Here is a 17,936-nt window from a genome sequence, read left to right as displayed (position 1 = left end):
GACAAACATTATTACCCTATACACATGTATGATTACCCTACTGGTGTGACTGTACTATGTACAGCCAGACTGTACTATGTTCAGCCAGAATGTGCTCCATTCACGTACAATGTGTCAAAATGCATTCTACTGTTATGTATAATAAATTAGCACAATTTTTTAAAAGTTTTATTAAAGAAGGTAATATTTGAATAAATCTGGGAAGAGGTGAAATAATGAGCTCTCTGGATGTCTTGAGGAAGAGCTTCCAAGTAAGGAATAAAGGTAAAGATGGATTTATGCTTAGACAGATAAAATAGCATATGTGTCTGGAATGGACTGAGTGAAAGGGAGTATGGGAGAAGATGAAGTCATAGAAGTAGCAAAGCTGGGTTCTCTAGGGCTTTGAAGGTTATGAATAGAATTTAGGTTTTACTCAGCATGAGAAAAGACATGCTGATTCAAGCATAATGGCTTATGCCTGTAATTTCAGTGGCTCAGAGGCTGAGGCAAGAGGACGGTATGTTCAAAACCAGCCTCAGCAACTTAGTGAGGCCCTACACAACTTAGAAGACCTGTCTCAAAATAAAAAATAAAAAGGGCTGGGGATGTGACTCAGTGGTTAAGCACCTTTGGATTCAATCCCTGGTACCAAAAGGAAAAAAAGAAAAGCCATGCTGAGGGATTGTTTTGGGGGGTACAGGGAGGAATACTGGGGATTTAACTCAGTACCACTGAACTACACCTTTTTAAAATATTTATTTTTGAGAAAGGTCATCACTAAGTTGCTGAAGGGGGCCTTGAACTTGGAATCCTCCTGCCTCAGCATCCCAGGTCGCTGTGATTATAGGCATATGCCACTATGCCCAACTCATGCTGAGGAATTTTAACTTGATGGAGCAGGCAGGGGTAGGAGTTATAGATTTGAGGGTACAGGAAAATAAAAGTGCGATAAGTATTTTAGGAACTCAATTCAACATGTAGGATGGATTGGAGACAGGAATCCAGAAAAATGATTCCAGTAGTTCAAGTATAAGATGAAAACTAACCAGAATAGACAGTAAGAATAAGAAATACATAAACAGAAAAGTGTCCAAGAAAGTAATAGGATTTACTGGTTTGGCATGTAATGAGTGTACTTGTGATGTAGCTTCAGAGCAGCTGACTTGAGATACAAACAGATGTCCTGTCAGGCAAATGAGGCCAGAGGAACTGATCCTAAAATGGCACCACAAGAGTTTCAGTGAAGGAAACTGTACAAATTAGTTTGGAACTGAAACTGCTTTTTAGTTTGAAATAAACAGAACAATTTTAAAAAATTTGTTTTTAGTTGTAAATAGACACAATGCCTTTATTTATTTTTATGTGGTGCTGAGGATCGAACCCAGTGCCTCACACATGCTAGGCGAGCTCTCTACCACTGAGCTTCAACTCCAGCCCAACAGAACAATTTTTTAACAATTTATTTATTATTATGTGGTGCTGAGGATTGAACCCAGTGCCTCACATGTGCAAGGCAAGTGCCCTACCACTGAGCCCCAGCCCCAGCCCCCAAACAGAACAATTTTTAAAAAATAATTAAAGAGCCAAAGATAAACCACCTGCCCCTTCCTGAAAAGTGAACCAAACTGGATCCTGTTTATTAGTTGACAATGCAACAGTCATAGCAAGCAAGCAAAGGGGCCCTGTTATGCCTAAGTCCACTTCCTCATACCAGCAAAATTTTTGTTTGTTTTATTTGCAGTCCTGGGGATTGAACCCAGGAACTTGTGCATGCTAGGCAAAAGATGCACCAATGAGCTACACCCCCCAGTCCTCTTTAAAACATTTTTTTTTTGAGACAAGATCTTACTAAGTTGTTCAGGCTGGGCTCAAACTTTCAATCTTCCTGAGTAGTTGGGATTATTGTTTTTTTTTTTTTTGTATCAGCAAATTTCATTATGAATGCTTGCATCCCATCCCTCTTTTAAGTATAAACTCAAATGTAATGAATATCCTTTGCAGTGCTTGCCTCCTTACTGATAGTTCCTTTGTGTGTGGGGGGCGGGTACTGGGGATTGAATCCAAGCCCTTTTTAGTTTTTATTTTAAGACAGGGTCTCACTAAGTTGCATTGCCTATGATGGCCTCAAATTGTGATTCTCCTACCTCAGCTTCCAGAGTTGCTGGGTGTTTATAATCTTTAAACTAGGATTGAAGACTCTGCAAATAATTTATTTGGTACCAGGGATTGAACCCAAGGGCACTTAACCACTGAGCCACATCCCTAGCCCTTTAAAAAAAAAATATATATATATATATATAGTTGTAGATGAACACAATGCTTTTACTTTATTTATGTGGTGCTGAGAATGGAACCCAGTGCCTCACATGTGCCAGTTGATTGCTCTACCACTGAACCACAACCCTAGCCCATCCGTAGCCCTTTTTATTCTTTATTTTGAGATAGGGTCTTACAAGGTTACTTAGAACTTTGTTAAATTGCTGAGGCTGGCCTGAAACTTGGGAACCTCTTCCCTCAGCTTCTTAAGCCACTGGGATTACAGGTGTGCACCAGCGCTGAAAATAATTTATAACAGACATATGAAGGGTTTCTGTTCTGGAAAGAAGTAGAATTTAAAAAAGATAGACTCGGGGCTGGGGATGTGGCTCAAGCGGTAGCGCGCTCGCCTGGCATGCGTGCAACCCGGGTTCGATCCTCAGCACCACATACCAACAACGATGTTGTGTCCGCCGAGAACTAAAAAAAAAATAAATATTAAAAAAAAATTCTAAAAAAAAATAGACTCTATGAATGACATTAATTAAGGGCAGGTGGAGTAGATATGGTTAATAGAAACAAAGAAATATCAGTAAGTTTAACAATTGGCAATAGCACTAATAATTTTCCAAGATATTTTAAGTGGTCATACTTTAAGAAGTCATATAGAAACAACCAACAATAAAAAAAGAAGTCATATAGATTTGATATTATGTGGGTTCCTAATTCTTAATATGAAAATTATATTTTTGTATGTTGTTCCATGTTAATTCTTAAACTTATTTTACTACTATTCCTCAGTATTTTAAAGCTGACTACAATGAAAATGTTACAAACATTTGAAAGACTTAATCATAGTTTGGGGGAATAATAGCCACAGGGAAACTTAGAACAAATTTTAGAGAAAGTATTGTTTACTTATTAGCAAACTACTTCTAATTATTTAACTGATTTAATCAATGAGGTTATTTTCTTTCAAAAATCTCTGAACACAAAGGTATTGCTTAAACAGAACAAAGTTCAAAGAAAGCCTGATTTAACCAAATCAAATCTCTGCCAAGGCCAACAAACCAAGATAAAAAAAAAAAATATATATATATATATATAAAGAGAATTAAACTGATGTAAGTTTGAGACCAGGCCTATGTATTTCTCTCTTTGAGGAGAAATAACCCTGGTTTTCTGTCTGATTTCATGAAAGTCCAATTGTTTTCTGAGGTCTATTTATTCTTTAAAACATTAAGAAGCTTGTGATTTTTTTTTTTTTTTTTTTTGGTTCTGGGAATTGAACCTAGGGGTGCTTAACTACTGAGCCACATCCCCAGCCCTTTTTTGTATTTCATTTAAAGACAAGGTCTCACTGAGTTGCTTAGGACCTCAAAAAGTTGCTAAGAGTGGCTTTGAACTTTGAATACTCCTGCCTCAGTCTCCCAAGCCACTGAGGTTACAGGCATGTGCCACCATGCCCCGCTGTGTATTTTCTTAAGTATTCTTGGATATGTGATTTGCGATTTTGTTACAGGAGTTCTAAGCTGAAAACAGTTTGGCCAAAAGCATTATCTTCATCCTAAAGAAGCCTTTACAGCTGGCTCATGGCGCATACCTGTAATCCCAGCAACTGGGAAAGCTGATGTAGGGGGATTGCAACTTGGAGCCTCGGCAATTTAGTGAGACCTTGTCTCAAAATTAGAATAAGGTCTGGGATGTGGCTGGGTGGTAAAATGCTCTTGGGTTAAATGCCCAGTACCAAAAATAGAAAGAAAGGAAGAAAAGCTTTATACCTGCACCTTGTAAAAGAGAAGTTTTAATTGTTGAATTCTATTCACAGCAAATACACTAAGGTGCTGAGATAAATGATAATTAAAACAGGGTTATGGTAAAAGTTCATATTTATTTATTTATTCTTATTGCTTGTTCTTCAGGACTGACACAGTGGTTTAGATCTTGCTCTTCTTCCAAGTAATGTAACATTTCATAGTAGACATTTGATATTAAATGAATTAGGTAAGATGTACTTCACCCTGAGGTTGTGAAACCTGTAGCATGACATTCTAATCAACAGTACAAATCTGTGAAGGATTTTGTCACCGGCTTAGAGCAAGAAAAACCTAAGTAGAGTGAAGGTAGCTAAGATCATTACTGAAGTCATTAATTATGTTGTCCAGTCACCCAGTTTCTACTTCCCTTTGGCCTCAAAAGTCAAAGTCTACTCTCAAAAACAAAACAAAAACCCCTACTTTCCCAGTAGGGAAGTTTGAATTCTTCACCTTACAGCGGATCCACAAACTCTTAAAGAGGAAATAAAACTGCCATTTAATGTAATGTTGGAGGATGGGGTGTATGGCTCAATAGAGTGCTCTCCTAGCTTGTGTATGGCCTGGGGTTAGATTCTCAGCACTAATTTAAAAAAAAAAAAGTGCTGTTAATGAACTTCAGTGTGACTACGCTGTGGATAATCGAGCTTAAAAATTAAAAGTACCTCTGAATCTCCAGTAAAAAAGCAAAGGCCTTCTTTACTTGATCACATTTTTAACATACATATTTAACTATCTCTTTAAAATAATTCCCTGGAATATGACAACAGAATGTGAAATAAAATAATGTGATGAATATTAACCGGTTCAGCTACTAGTGGTGGCATAATCCCAACAGAGGACGATGACGTTTGTAGTCTCAAGTAATCCTCAAAGACCCGGGAGAGGAACTGTTTGTCCCACTCCACGAAAGCAGCCACTGAAGTCTGCATTCATTGCTCCCGGATCCCCGCTCAGCCCGCGAGGTGACGTCCAAGACGCTGGGATTTCCGCAGCGGTGACACACGCCACTTCCGGCCGGCAGTCGGAGTCAGTGACGTGGCAGGCTAGTCCGGGCACCGTCCACGGGGCCGGGACGACGGGACAGTCAGGTGGCCTCGGGGCAGCCCCACGGGGAGAGGTGAGCGCTGGAGAAGCCGCGAGCCCGGAGCCGGAAGTGCCACGTGTCCTGATTGCGCCTGCGCGGCCAGCGGCTGACAGGCACTTCCGGCCGGGGCCTCCCTCCTCACCGGTTTAGGCTGCCGCCTCCCAGCCCGGCATTCGCGGCCCCACTGGCCCGACTTCTAAGCTTCAGTTCCCAGGCCAGGCCGTGGATGCCGGCGGGCTGGGGAGAGCGAAGCGCCATGCCTCGGGCTTGATGCTCCGCCCTCTCCTCCAGTCTTCAGTCCTAAGTCTTTGGCCCTCTCCCTCTGCTTTCAGCAGTCTCTCCGCTGGGCGCTGTTGTCGACTCAGACCAGTACCTTCCAACAAGGATAACTGCGGTCGTCATGTCCCAGCCGGGGATACCAGCCTCCGGCGGCGCCCCAACCGGCCTCCAGGCCCAGAACGGGGCCTCTTCGACCTCGGGGTCTCCCTACACCAACGGTGAGTGTTGCACGGGGGCGAAGAGCAGGGCTCAGCGTGGGCCCGGGCTGGAACTCACCTTTGGATGCTGTTTACTCTTCAGGCCACCGAGGAAGAGAGGATGACCTCTCGGCTGGGGTCTGGCGCCGGTGGTGGTGGGCGGCTGAGCCCCCGATACCGCGGCATTTGTGCACTCTCAGGCGCGGGCTCGTTTTAGCGTTTCACACACACACACATTCAGTCAGCAAACAGTTAAAGAGCACCCGCTGTATGCAACGTCCTGGCAAACAAGGGTGAAAAAAAAAAAAAAAAACAGATTCCGTCAATCCCTCAATAAACGGTCCTAGTGGCTGTGCCTTCACCCTCCGCGCCACCTAGCTCCAGTCTCCAGGGGAGCAGAGTTTGGAATCTGATTCGTCTCGAGCAGGTTGGGGTCGAATTTATTCTGAGTTTGCGGACGTGAATGAATGAGTGACTTCTTGCGGAGACCCCTTTAGGACCTACTCATCTCTCCCAGGACTTTCCCAGAACTGTGCCTGGGCCACCTGTTCAGTTTTTCAGCCTTGAAAGAACCAAGTAGATTTGTTGTTTGATTTCCTAAGGCCTTTACATCACTTGGAAAATGGTTGGACCTCTGAGAGGCATGTATATGTGGCACTGTAATTTGTAATTTGCGTGAGAATGTCTTAGTTTTATAACTCTTCTAGGATTCCTTGAATTGTCGTACGTGGTGATTTGCTAAACTTTTTTTTTTAATTGTTGTAATCGAGAAAGATTTTCTGCCAACAGTCTGCCTACTTACCAATTAACTTACACATCTTTGGTTTATGGAAATAAATACCAGTAGAATAATACTAAAGTGCTTAAATTGCACACTGGAATCTTAGATTACTGTGAAGTTGGAGAAAATAGCCAGTGACTAAAATGGCCAGTTTACATTGTTTTTAGAGAATTCTACTGTTTTCTTTACAAAGAAGGCTCTTTTTAGGACTTTAAAATATCTATGGGTAGGCAGCTATGTGGGCAGAAGCTAGAATAGGGAATAGGCACTGAAAATGCGTTAACTTGAATCACTTGTTCTTTCTCAAGTTTATAGTAACAGATTATGTAAAGTATATTCTATTCGGGGCTGGGGATGTGGCTCAAGCGGTAGCGCGCTCGCCTGGTATGCGTGAGACCCGGGTTCGATCCTCAGCACCACATACCAACAAAGATGTTGTGTCTGCCGAGAACTGAAAAATAAATATTAAAAAAAAAAATTCTCTCTCTCTCCTCTCTCACACTCTAAAAAAAAAAAAAAAAAGTATATTCTATTCTATGGTGTTTAGTAACATTTACCCGGAAGATGAAATCATTTTAAGACATTCACTTTAAGGTGAAAAATTAAACAAGATGTTACAGGGCCATGCATTTTTCATATAATTGCTAAATTGCAACCTTTTTTTAATTGTTAAATTTGTTTTAATTAGTTATACATGACAGTAGAATGCATTTATGCACTTTGTTATATCATACATAGTTGATATAAATTCTCATTTTTCTGAGTGTACATGTTGGAGAATCATATTGGTCATGTAGTCACATATATACATACAGTAATAATGTCTGTTTCATTCTACTATCTTCTAAATTGCAATCTTTATATAAACTTTTTAGAAAAATATATTTTTAGTTGTAGGTGGATACAATACCTTTATTTTGTTTATTTAGTTTTTTATGTTGTGCTAGGGATCAAACCTAGGGCCTCACACATACTAGGCAAGTGTTCTACTGCTGGGCTACAACCCAGCCCTTATATAAACTTTTGAAAGCAAATCTTGCATATGTACTTCTAAGTTTATATGTAAGTGTAGTTACTATAATTTTGAAGTGCTAAAGGAATCTAACCACTGTGATATGCTGTTTTTGAATTGTTATCACTATGTTGATTTGATTCAGGTCAATGGGCATTTGTTGCACACCTTCTAAGGTCTGTCCTTGAAGACATAGAAGAGAATAAGAAAGCACTTCCTGTGCATAGGTTGCCCAGAGCCAGTTGGAAATTCAGCATTTTGACTAGTGATTGCATTTTAGGATGATAACAGCTGAAAGAATGCAGCCAATTTTAGATGAGGAGTGAAATAACAGGAGTTTGCATATAAGCCTCTTCTAAGATATAATTTCAGTCTTTTTTTTTTGGAGGGGAGCACTCTACCACTGAGGAACATCCCCAGCCTTTTTTTTAATTTTGAGATGAGCTAAGTTGCTAAGTTGCCCAGGCTGTCCTTGAATTTGAATTCTTTCTGCTTAGCCTCCCAAGTAGTTAGTATTACAAGTGTGCACAACTGCCCCCTTGCTTCATATTCTTTTTTTTTTTTTTAACATTTTAGTTGTTGATGGATAAAATACCTTTATTATGTTTATTTATTTTCATGTGGTGCTGAGGATTGAACCCAGGGCCTCATACATGCTAGGCAAGCACTCTACCGTTAGGTCACAACCCTAGTCTCCTTCATATTCTTATTTATAAGCTCCATTTCTAAAGTTTATTTTCAATAAATGGCCAATATCCTATGTTGGGTTTTGTTGTTGTTGTTATTGTTGTTGTTGATCCCAGTAGTAATACAGAGAGTAAGGATGTGGTGGTGAAATGAGCAGGATAGGGGTGGAGGGGATATTCCTCTAGAAGGTTAAAAAAAAAAAAAGGTTCAGTGGGCATAATGGTGCATATCTGTAATCCCAGCGACTCTGGAGGTTGAGGCAGGAGGATTGCAAGTTCCAGGCCAATCTCAGTAATTTAGTGAGGCCTTAAGCAACTTAGTGAGACCCTGTTTCAAAAGATAAAAAGAGCTGAGAATGTAGCTCAGTGGTAAAGCATCTGTGGGTTCAGTCTTCAGTACAAGAGAAGAAGAAAGAAATTAAACAAATGAAAGAAAAAAAAAGATTCAATGCTGGAATCTAGTTTTAGTTAATTCTTTCAAGGCAGTAATTGCTGCCTAAGTATTGTATTGAAAACTCAAGCTATAAATTTAATGTAGCTTGCATAAATTTCATATTATAGTATAGTTAGATGTTTAGACATTTTTAGATTATAATCAAAGGCCTATTAATAATGACCTTTTTCATTTTTTTATAACTTGCTTTTATATTGTGTGGTGTTATTATGTTACAGAATTTGCATTATGACCTAAAAGTTGTTTAGACAAGTTTTTCTAAATCTTTGTGTGGATTGTATATAACATATTTCTTTTGCAAAAAAATTGATAGTGAGACTCTATAGTGCTTAAACTAGCTGATCTTTTTTTTTTAACTAGCTGATCTTAATCTGATTAGCATGTAATAAGGCTAAAGTCAAATAATTAACCCCATTGAACCTTACCTCCTTTATCAACTATTTGAGTCAATGTGCCAAGACAGAAATAGCAGTTTTATTGCTTTCATTTGTTTATAATAATTATGTAATATTCACTTTTTTACTATAGAATTAAGGGTGAGAAGGATATTCTCCACCTTTCTCCTTTATTCTTAATATATTGTAGCTTTATAATGTTTGTTCAGCTTCCCTCTAGACTATAAGCCCTATGAAGAGAAGGATATCTTTTTTTGCATATTATTCTTTCTCCAGCTCCCCACAGTGTGTAACACATTTTAGGAGTAGCCAGTTTTGTTGAACAAAAGTGTTAGAATTGGGTATTTTGTAAGTCATTTCACTAAATATTTATTGATTTGTTAATAGTAAAATTGGAGCTCACTTCCAAATTCTTTTTTTCTTCTGGCTCTTTTTTGCACAATATCATCAGTCAAAACAATAGAATTTGTGAGCCCAGCATCATGGTGCACATATGTAATCCCGGCAACTCAGGAGGCTAAGGCTAGAGAATTCATCCTGGACAGCCTGTCTCAAAATGAAAGGGTGTGGGGATGTAGCTCAGTGGTAAAGTGTCCTGGTTTCAATCCCCAGTACTAAAAAACAAACAAACAAACAAAAAAACCCAACCCATCCAGAGTTGTTTTTTTCCCCCAGAGCGGGCATCAAGGGGCTAGGACTGAAGCTCAGTGGTGGAGCGCTTGCCTTGCATGTGTGAGGCACTGGGTTTGATCCTCAGCACCACATATAAATAAATAAAATAAAGGTTAAAAAGAAAAAAAACAACACTATTTTTAAAAAATGCTATTTATCTAATTTAGGAGTAACAAAAATGTCAATTTTTAAATTTCCCTCTAATGTAAATCATGCTTATGATTGTGTATTTAATATAAGAAGTCTTTAATTATGAAACAAACATGATCTAAATAAAAGTGGCATGTGGTCTGTAACACTGATTATTGTGTTTTCAGTAGTAGAGGCTGTAACTCTGGATTCCCACAATACCTTTTGCAGATCTCTTTTAGAATTTACCAGTTGGGTGCAGTGGCACACACCTGTAATCCCAGCGGCTCAGGAGCCTCACATGTTCAAAACCAGCCTCAGCAATTTAGCAAGGCTCTAAGCAACTTAGTGAGACCTTGTCTCAAAATAAAAAATGAAAAAAGGGCTGGGGATGTGGCTTATTGGTTAAGCACCCCTGGTTCAAACCCTGGTACTGAAAAACAAACAAACAAAAAAACCTACCATATATTGCATGTAGTAACCATTGTGCTTCTTGTTTTATCTCCGCTAATAGACTGAAAGCTTCTTAAAGACAGAAACAGTGCTGGTTGCAGGGGTCACAGTGGCCTGTAATCCCAGCTACTCTGGATGCTGAAGTAGTAAGTTCAAAAGTTTAAAGCCAGCCTGGGCAACTTAGTGAGACTCAAAAAGGGCTGAGGATATAGCTCAGTGGTAGAGTGCTCCTGGGTTTTATGCCCAGTACCACAAAAAAATGGGTGGTAGGGGGGAGAGAAATAGTAACAAGAATTAGTATTTATTTTATTGTCACTTACTATGTGCCCAGCCCTATGCTTTGTGGTTCTGTTATATTCATCATCTCATATCATCTCATTTAATTCTTACAATAGCCTTATGAGGTAAGGAGTGTTTTTTTTTTTTTTCAGATGTAGATGGACACAATATCTATTTTTAATGTGGTGTTGAGGATTGAACCCAGTGCCCCATACATGCAAGGCAAGCGCAAGCGCTCTAACACTGAACTACAACCCAGCCCTGCAAATAGATATTTTTTTTTTTTTTTAAAGAGAGAGTGAGAGAGGAGAGAGAGAGATAGAGAGAGAATTTTTTAATATTTATTTTTTAGTTCTCGGCGGACATAACATCTTTGTTGGTATGTGGTGCTGAGGATCGAACCCGGGCCACATGCATGCTAAGCGAGCGCGCTACCGCTTGAGCCACATCCCCAGCCCCATAGATATTTTTTTTTTAAATTTTTTTTTGTTGATGGACCTTTATTTTATTTATTGTATGTGGTACTGAGAATCGAACCCAGTGCATCACGCATGCTAGGCAAATGCTCTACCACTGAGCCACAATCCCAGCCCACAGATAGATATCTTTCTATTAGACACCTCCACTTGGATTTCTTGGCACCTGAAAATTAGTATGTATAAAATCCTCTTTGGTCTTTTTCCCTTTATCATTTCCCACCTTCTCTAATCTTCTTTCATCTTTCTGTTCTAATGAATAGTACTGTCCATTCACTGAATTGCTCAGGTCAGAAAGCTAGGAGTCATCCTTGATTCCTTCCTTTCTTCATTACCCCTATTATTTCTATATCCCATACTGTCTGTTCTGTTGAACTTGTAATTGTAATTCGGATGTTTTAAAATTAATGTATAGAAACTATTTTTTTTTGTTAAAAATACAAAATTCGGTATAAACTTCCATATGTATATAGCTGTTGTATCATTATAAATTCAAAACATTGAAGTAAAAATATCTATAAAAGCAGTACAGTTCATCAACAGATACTTATAAAAAATAAATATAAATGGCCAACAAATATATGAAAAAACATCTTTAGCAATCAGGGAAATGCAAATCAAAACTATACTGAGATTTCATCTCATTCCAGTTAGAATGGCTGCCATCAAGAATAGAAACAATACTAAATGCTGGAGAGGATATGATGGAGAGGAATACTTTTACACTGTTGGTGGTATTGTAAATTAGTAACACCACTATGGAAATCATTATGGAGGTTCCTCAAAAGATTGAGCATGGAAAGCTGGTCACAGTGGCACATACCTGTAATCCCCGTGGCTTGGGAGGCTGAGACAGGCGGATTGCAAGTTCAAAGCCAGCCTCAGTAAAAGTGAGGCACAAAACAACCCGGTGAGACCCTGTCTCTAAATGAAGTACAAAGAAGGATTGAGGATGTGGCTCAGTAGTTAAGTGCCCCTGAGTTCAATCCCCATAACCCACTCTCCTCCCCCCAAAAAAGAAAAAAAGAGATGGAGCTTGGAACCATCATATGATCCAGCTATATCACTCCTTGGTATTTATTCTAAACAAAGTCAGTATACTATATTGATAATGCATACCCATGTTTATAGCAGCCCAATTCATAATAGCCAAACTATGGAACTAGTCTAGCTGTTCATCAGTGGATGAATGGGTAAAGAAAATATGGTATATATACACAATGGAGTTTTATTCAGCCATAAAGAAGAATGAAATTATGTCACCAGCAGGAAAATGGATGGAACTTGAGAATGTTGTGTTAAGTGAAATAAGCCAAACTCAAAGTCAAGGGGTGTACGTTTTCTCTCATATGTGAAAGCTGGAGAGGAAAAAGAAAAAGAAAAGTAGGAGGGGGTGTCTCATGAAAATCAAAGGGAGACCAGTAAAATCAAAGGAAACCAGGGGGAGAGAAAGGGAAATACTGAGGAATGATATTGGCCAAGTTATATCGTTATATTGTGTGTATGTATGAATATGTATCAACCAGTCCCACCATTATGTATAATTATAATGCACCAATAAAAATATGGGAAAAATACAGTTCAATTTTAAGACACTCAATAATATGATAGTTTATCTGAAGCCAAAGTTGATTGGATTGTTTTAGTTTTATGATGGAGCTCTGGTTGGGTGCTATCCTGGTCACTCACTATTTTTCTTTTTATTTACTTTTTTGGCTTGAACCCAGTCTTTGATATTCATTTTCTTAAGTCTTTTCTTTCTTTCTTTTTTTTTTTTTTTCCTTTCTTTCTGTACTAAGGATTGAACTTAGGGGCACTCAACCACTGAGCCACATCCCCAAGTCCTATTTTATATTTTATTATAGACAGGGTCTCATTGGGTTGCTTAGTGCGTCAATTTTGCTGAGGCTGGCTTTGAACTCATGTTTCTCCTGCCTCAGCCTCTCAAACAGCTGTGGGCCACCATGCCTGACCAGCTCTTTTTCCTTAAGGCTTATTTGTTTGTTGCTGGGGATCAAACCCAGGGTCTAGCACACGCTAATCACCTACTCTACCACTCTAGCACATGTTCTGTAAGTGCTCTGCTTTTGGGCTATTCCTTCAGCTCTCTTTAACACTCATGATAATACTGGATACACCCTGATAATCTTCCCATTTCAAGGTCATTTGATTAGAAACCGGAATTCTCCTTTGTCATATAACCTGATTCCAGGAATTAGGACATGGACTTCCATGTGAATCATTTCTACTTAAAATACACATCAGCCCCATCATTCCCTGGTTATTTGTCTTCCTTTTAAAAAATGAATATTGTTTTCAGTTGCGGAGAGAAAAATTTTTTCCTATAACTTCTTAGGTTCAAGTATGTGCCACCATACTTGAACTTCTTTATCAAATCCATACTTCTTTAGTGTAGTCCTCAATTCCTGCTTCACTTCAGGCAAGTGTCTCAACAATTTGCTTTTGTCATACTGAACTTTTTTCAGAATGCCTTTTCACCATCACAAGCTGTTGTAAATATAAATTCCTTTACAGGAACACTTTTTTTTTTTTCTCCTTTTTTTGGTACCAGAGATTGAATCCAGAGGCACTTTCCCATTGAGCCATATTCCCAGTCCTTTTTATTTTTATTTTTAAGATAGGGTTTCACTAATTTGCTTAGGGCCTTGCTAAATTGCTGAGGCTAGTTTTAACCTTGCAATCCTTCTGCCTCAGCCTTCCAAACCGCTAGGAATACAGGCATGTGTCACCATGCCTGGTTTACAGGAACACTTTTTTATTTTTTAATAGTTTTTTAGTTGTAGGTGGACACAATACCTTTATTTTGTTTTTATTTATATGGGTGCTCAGGATTCAACCCAGGGCCACACACGTACTAGGCAAGCGCTGTACCACTGAGCCACAACCCCAGCCTTATGGAAACACTTTTTTTTTTTTTTTTTTTTGGTAATATACTCTTTTTCCTGAGGCTATTCTTTATTTTTCGTGCTTGTTTGTTTTGTACTGGGGATGAAATACAGGACCTAGCACATGCTATGCACATTCTGTATCACTGAACTACACCCCAGCCTTCTCAGGTTTTAGCTTAAAATTCCCTTCCTCAGGAAACCATCTTTGCTACCTTTCTGTCTTCAGTCTAGCCCAAGTGTTGCCTACTTTGGGGCTCTCAGTGTCATAGGGTTCCCCTATCATATCACTCTCTATTGGAGTGCCTGGTATTTGCCAATCTAGACTGAGCTATTGGAGGAGTACAGGGATGAAATGGACCTTACTCACCTTTGCGTCCTAAGAATGTTCTTAATTAATAGAGCTGTTCTTTAACAGATGACAGACAAGAAAAAAAGATTAGTTCAAATAATTTGCTTTACTAATATCAGATTTATAATTTTGCTGCAGTGTTCAGGACACAAATATAGGTATGTGTCACCACGCCTGGCTCTATTTTATGTATTTTTTTTTTTTAAAGAGAGAGGGAGAGAGAGAATTTTAATATTTATTTTTTAGTTATTGGCGGACACAACATCTTTGTATGTGGTGCTGAGGATCGAAGCTGGGCCGCACGCATGCCAGGTGAGTGCGCTACTGCTTGAGCCACATCCCAGCCCTGTATTTTTTTAATATAAAGACATGGTGTCGGGCTGGGGATGTGGCTCAGCGGTAGTGCGCTCGCCTGGCATGCGTGCAGCCTGGGTTCGATCCTCAGTACCACATACAAACAAAGATGTTGTTTCCGCCGAAAACTAAAAAATAAATATTAAAAATTCTCTCTTTCTCTCCCTCTCTCTTAAAAAAAAAAAAAAAAAGACATGGTGTCACTGAGTTTAGGCACTAAGCTTTTGCTGAGGCTGGCTTTGAACTAGCGATCTTCTTGCCTCAGCCTCCCGAGCTGCTGGGATTACAGGCATGTGTTATTGTGCTCCGGCTGTTTTTTTCCCTTTTTGTTGGTCTGTTTTAAACATTCTAGATGATAGTGAGTGGTACCTTGTTGTCGTTTTTATTTGTGTTTATTTAATGACTGATGTTTGTATTTCTCTAATGATTAATAATGTTCAGTGACTTTGCATGTGCTTATTAGTCATTTGTATATCTTTTTTGAATTATATGCCTATTTTGAAAATTTTTAATTATATTTTTGCCATACTAGGGATTGAACCCAGGAGTGCCTCTACCACTCAGCTACATCCCTACCCCTATTTTTTTTTTTTTTTTTTAATTTTGAGACAGGTTCTCACTGAATTGTTCAGGCTGGTCTCCAATTTGTGATCTTCCTGCCTCAGCCTTCAGAGCAACTGGGATTACAGCCAGGCACTACCACTCCTGGGACTACTTATTTTAATTTTAAGTTTTTGTACTGGGAATTGAACACATGGTCACTTAACCACTGAGCCACATCCCCAGCCCTTTTTATTTTTTGAGACGGGATCTCGCTAAGTTGCTTAGACCCTTGTTAAAGTTGCTGCGGCTGACCTTGAATTTGGCAATCCTCCTAGCTTTGCCTCCCAAGTTGCAGGTGTGCGATACTGGGCCTGGGGCTACTGTATTTTTTTAAAGTGTTGTTATATTCACTTGAAAGACTAATTTTTCCTTCTCTTCTTATTGGAAGGTCCTGTTCAAAATGCACTGATGTCTTCACAATTGTCAGTGAGTCAAGGATATAATTTCCAGCTTCCAGGATCCTATCCTCATTTAATACCAGCAAAGACTTTGAATCCAGTCTCTGGACAGTCTAACTACGGTGGTTCTCAGGGATCTGGGCAAACTATTAATAGACCACCTGTAGCTTCTAATACAGTGACACCTTCACTCCATAGTGGTCCTGTTCCTCGAATGCCACTACCTGCTTCTCAGAATCCAGCTGCTGCACCGATGCCTTCTGGTAGCTTTCTTCCTGGAGCCAACATACCACCACATTCAAATTGGCAATATAACTATCCGCCCACAGGATCACAGACAAACCATTGTCCTCGTGCATCATCCCAACTGACTGCATTGGGGAGTACAAACTTAACAACAAATCATCAGTATGTTTCTTCTGGAGACCCTTCACTTCAAAACAGCTTCATAAAATCAGGTAGTATTATTAGGAATGTTAAAAATGTAGAAATAAACAACTTTTGCTTGTTTAGAGATTTGAATGAATACTTAAAGCCTTAAAACCACATGGAAAATTGTTGGTTTAAAAAATTATTATAAATCTTTAAGTAAATTACTTGTAATATCTTTGAATTAACTCAGTAACTTAAATTAATGAATTATTTCTGCTTTGCTTCTTTCCTTTGAAGGTATTCTTTTTCTTTTTCCTTTCTTCCTTTCTTTCTTTCTTGTGATGGGGTCTTACTATGTTGCTCAGGCTGGCCTTGAACTCCTGAGCTCAAGCAATCCTTCCTCAGCCTCTGAATAGCTACAGGCTGTTTTTCTTTGAGTCACTTGTGATATTTCAGGGATTCAGGTATATTTGCAGAACCACTTCCTCAGGGACTGGCCACTACTTTTGGCTTTTTTTTTTTTTTTTTTTTTTAATTCTTTTTAGTTATACACAATAGTAAAATGTGCTTTTTTTTTTCTTTTTTGTTCTAATTAGTTATACATGACAGTAGAATGCATTTATGGAGTATAACTTCTTATTCTTCTGGTTGTACATGATATGGAGTTATACCAGTTATGTAATCATATATGCACATAGGGGAATAATGCTTGATTTATTCTACTATTCTTTCTACTCCCATACCCGCTCCCCTCTTTTCATTCCCCTCTATCTAATCCAAAGTACTTCTGTTCTTCCCTAGTGCCCCCTCCCCTTATTGTAAATTAGCATCCATGTATCAGAAAAAACATTTGGCCTTTGGTGTTTTGGGTTTGGCTTATTTCACTTAGCATAATATTCTCTAGCTCCATCCATTTAATTGCAAATGCCATAATTTTATTCTTCTTTAAGGCTGAGTAATATTCTATTGTGTATGTATACCACATTTTCTTTATCCATTCATCTGTTGAAGGGCACTTAGGTTGGTTCCATAGTTTAGCTATTGTGAATTGAGCTGCTTTAAACATTGATGTGGCTGCATCACTGTAGTATGCCGATTTTAAGTCCTTGGTTTATACCAAGGAGTGGGATAATTGGGTCAAATGGTGGTTCCATTCCAAGTTTTGAGGAATCTCCGTATAGCTTTCCATAGTGGTTGTACCAATTTGCAGTCCCACCAGGAATGTGTGAGTGTACCTTTTTCCCCACGTTCTTGCCAACATTTATTGTTGCTTGTATTTTTTTTTTTTTTTTTTGTCCCAGGGATTGAACCAAAGGGCAGTTAACCACTGAGCCACATCCCCAGCCCTTTTAAATTTTTATTTAGAGACAGGGTCTCACTGAGTTGCTTATGGCCTCACTTTATTGCCGAGGTTGGCTTTAAACTTGCCACTACTTTTTTTTTTTAATATTTTTTTTAGTTGTAGATGGACACAATACCTTTATTTGCTTATTCATTTTTTTATGTGGTGCTGAGGATCAAACCCAGGGCCTCACATGTGCTAGGCAAGTCCTCTCCCAACTGAGCCACAACCCCAGCCCCTCACTACTACTTTTATTAACTGGTTTCTACCTTACTGTCTAGGGATGCTGAATTGTTATGGTTTCTCTTGGATCCTAATCTGAGGCTTACATTATTTTTTGGCATGGCTGCAGGCAGTTTTTGACTTCAAATTTGCAGAACTGTGGAGTTGTGAAGGGACAGGTCTAAAAACATAGTGCTTTTTTTTTTTGTGGGGGGAGTACTGGGCTTTGAACACAGGTACACTTTATCACTGAACTATATCTCCGTCCCTTTATAATTTTTCTTTTGAGACAGGGTCTTGCTAAATTGCATATAGCCTCCTGAGTCTCTGGAATTACAGGCATATGCCACCATGTCCAACTGAGACAATGCTTTTGAAGTGGAGTGTTACTGAGCACAGCTGTGCTTAGTGCAATGGGTAGAAAATTTTTTTTTA

The 17,936-nt window shown here is 38.9% G+C and overlaps 1 protein-coding gene across 3 annotated transcripts in view; it reads left to right on the top strand.

Annotated features, from left to right (window-relative positions):
* The first annotated feature begins 5,213 nt into the window (after positions 1–5,213).
* Positions 5,214–17,936, top strand: part of Sec24a (SEC24 homolog A, COPII component) — a 78,272-nt gene continuing 65,549 nt past the window's right edge. The window contains exons 1-2 of one of the 3 annotated variants that reach the window (XM_021733563.3): positions 5,214–5,636; positions 15,556–16,023. In XM_021733563.3, coding sequence (XP_021589238.2) covers positions 5,540–5,636; positions 15,556–16,023 — 565 coding nt within the window. In that variant the 5' untranslated portion in view covers positions 5,214–5,539. Of the gene's footprint in view, positions 5,637–5,938; positions 6,043–15,555; positions 16,024–17,936 lie in introns of those variants that run through there. The other 2 variants (XM_005335737.4, XM_078019542.1) reach the window with 2 other exon arrangements.

Source organism: Ictidomys tridecemlineatus, chromosome 1 (genome assembly GCF_052094955.1).
Source record: "Ictidomys tridecemlineatus isolate mIctTri1 chromosome 1, mIctTri1.hap1, whole genome shotgun sequence".
In the NCBI taxonomy this organism is placed as follows: domain Eukaryota; kingdom Metazoa; phylum Chordata; class Mammalia; order Rodentia; family Sciuridae; genus Ictidomys; species Ictidomys tridecemlineatus.
The sequence above is the reverse complement of the archived record's forward strand: the minus strand, read 5'-3'. Positions and strand labels throughout refer to the sequence as shown.